General features: G+C 47.2%; 1 protein-coding gene across 1 annotated transcript in view; it reads left to right on the top strand.

Moving 5' to 3' along the window:
- The window catches only part of RELT (RELT TNF receptor), a 19,166-nt gene that overhangs the window by 7,953 nt on the left and 9,046 nt on the right, over window positions 1–2,167 (top strand). Inside the window, 3 exon segments of the mRNA XM_087722020.1 lie at window positions 525–609; window positions 2,012–2,137; window positions 2,140–2,167. The exon segment at window positions 2,140–2,167 is cut by the window's right edge and continues 101 nt beyond it. Of these exon segments, the coding sequence (XP_087578146.1) occupies window positions 525–609; window positions 2,012–2,137; window positions 2,140–2,167 (239 nt within the window).

Here is a 2,167-nt window from a genome sequence, read left to right as displayed (position 1 = left end):
AGAGATAGAGATTGATAGATATTGATAGATATTGATAGATAGATAGATATTGATAGATATTGATAGATAGATAGATATAGATAGATAGATAGATAGATAGATAGAGACAGAGAGAGAGAGAGAGAGAGAGATAATAGATAGATAGATAGATAGATGATAGAGATAGATAGATAGATAGATATAGATAGACACACACACAGAGAGAGAGAGAGAGTGAGAGATAGATAGATATTGATAGATAGATAGATAGTTAGATAGATAGATAGATAGATAGATACATACATACATACATAATATGGTATAGAAAAGGATGGATAGAAGATAGAGACAGACAGACAGACAGATTTATCAATGAGTTTAGTTCCCCCCCAGAATGCCAGAGGGGGGAGCTCCCTGCCCCTTTCTCAGCTGAGGAGCGCATGGAAACCTCCCTCTGCTCATCCTGATGGGCGTTTTGACCTTCTCCCGTTTCTTTCCTCGTCCACGGAGGTTTTTCTTACCTCTCCGCCTTCTGCTTCTTGCAGGTACTACAGTCCAGAGGGGAGACGGATCCGAGGAGTAGCTGCCTCCCTTGCCCGTCTGCCCCCAGAGGGGTCCCTGGATGCCAAGGTGAGAGCAAATTTGGCTGGGGAAGGGGCCGCCCGTTCATTCAGGCCGGCTTTCACTGTGCACCGTCAGAATTAGCCCTTTCAAGCATAGGTAGTCCTCGACCTACGACCACAACTGAGCTCAAAATTCCCCTTGCTAAGCCCAAACAGTTGTTACGTGAGTTTTGCTCCATTTTACAACCCTTCTTGCCGCAGTTGTTCAGTGAATCACTGCAGCCATTAAGTTAAGCCGCACGGTCGTTAAGCGGACCTGGCTTCCCCATTGACTTTGCTTGTCAGGAGGTCGCAAAAGGGGAATCACGTGAAACAAGGGACGCTGCAACCGTCATAAATGCGAGTCAGTTGCCAAGCAGCTGAATTTTGATCACATGACCATGGATGTTGCTGCGAAGGTTGTTAAGTGTGAGAAACAGTCACAAGTCACTTTTTACAATGCCGTCGTAACTTCGAGCGGTCACTAAATGAACCGGACCACCTGCATTCAGATTGATTTTAACTCTTCCTTCTCTCTGTCAACTCCTAAAGTTGTCATGGTGAGAGAAGTGAGGGGGGAGCGCATTCCACGCATACTTTCAGCGAATGTTGGATCTCCGATTACCGCAGCAGGCTTGGGAGGGGTGCACCTCATTGGGGAATGTGATTTGTGACACAGATTGAGGGAAGGAAAGAAACAGGGGTAAAGTTCAGCTATAATTCAAATGAGACTCAGATCTGACCGCAAAAAGGCCTTGCCAAATGGGGCTCCTAATAAATGACTGGTTTTCCTTTGAAACTTGGCTCGAGACTCATGAATCAATTAGGGCTTTTTTAGGAAACTTAACCGCCTGGATTTCATCATCGCTTTTTTTTCCTATCACTGAATCCAATCCTTTTCCTTATGGGAGATATTACAGGAAGCTGAGATGTTTCCAGAAGCCTTTCCCTACAGGCAGTCCTTGACTTACAGCCGTTCGTTTAGCGACCGTTCAAAGTTACAAAAAGGGGATCGTTTTTCACAGTTACGACCTTTGCAACATCCCCGATCCAAATCCAGACGCTTGGTTCATACTTATGACCGTTTCAGTCATTTTGCAACCTTCTGGCCAGCAAAATCCACGAGGGAAGCCAGGTTCACTTAACAACTGGGTTTGCCGACTTTATCAACTGCAGCGATTCACTTAACGACGGCGGCACGAAAGGTCGTAAAATGGGGCGAAGCTCGCTTAGCAAATGTCTCACTGAGCCACAGACACTTTGGGTCAATCGTACGCCGAGGACTATCCACTCAGGTAGCCCTCGACTTACAACGGTCACGAATGGTTGTAAGTCGAGGACTAGCTACATTCCCTCGCAGCCAAAAATTGATTGAGGGCCCATCAACTAGGAGGTCTTCTCGCTGACCTTTTCCAACCTTTTTCTCGAAGGCTCCAGAAAACGGGCGGCTCGCCTGACCCGAAATGCCGAGGTTTCCCCGAGACACCGAGATAAATTGGTGCTGAACGGCACCCGGGACGGGAAGCCGGACGAGAGCGCCACGCAGTACGCCGTGCTCGCATCGTCCCCGTCTTCTGCATTATGGG

The sequence above is a fragment of the Thamnophis sirtalis genome, unplaced genomic scaffold (genome assembly GCF_051295495.1).
Source record: "Thamnophis sirtalis isolate CommonGarterSnake01/CBP01778 unplaced genomic scaffold, rThaSir2_p1.2 scaffold_8, whole genome shotgun sequence".
Classification (NCBI taxonomy): Eukaryota; Metazoa; Chordata; class Lepidosauria; order Squamata; family Natricidae; genus Thamnophis; species Thamnophis sirtalis.
Note: the sequence above shows the minus strand (reverse complement) of the source record. Positions and strands in the feature narration are given on the sequence as shown.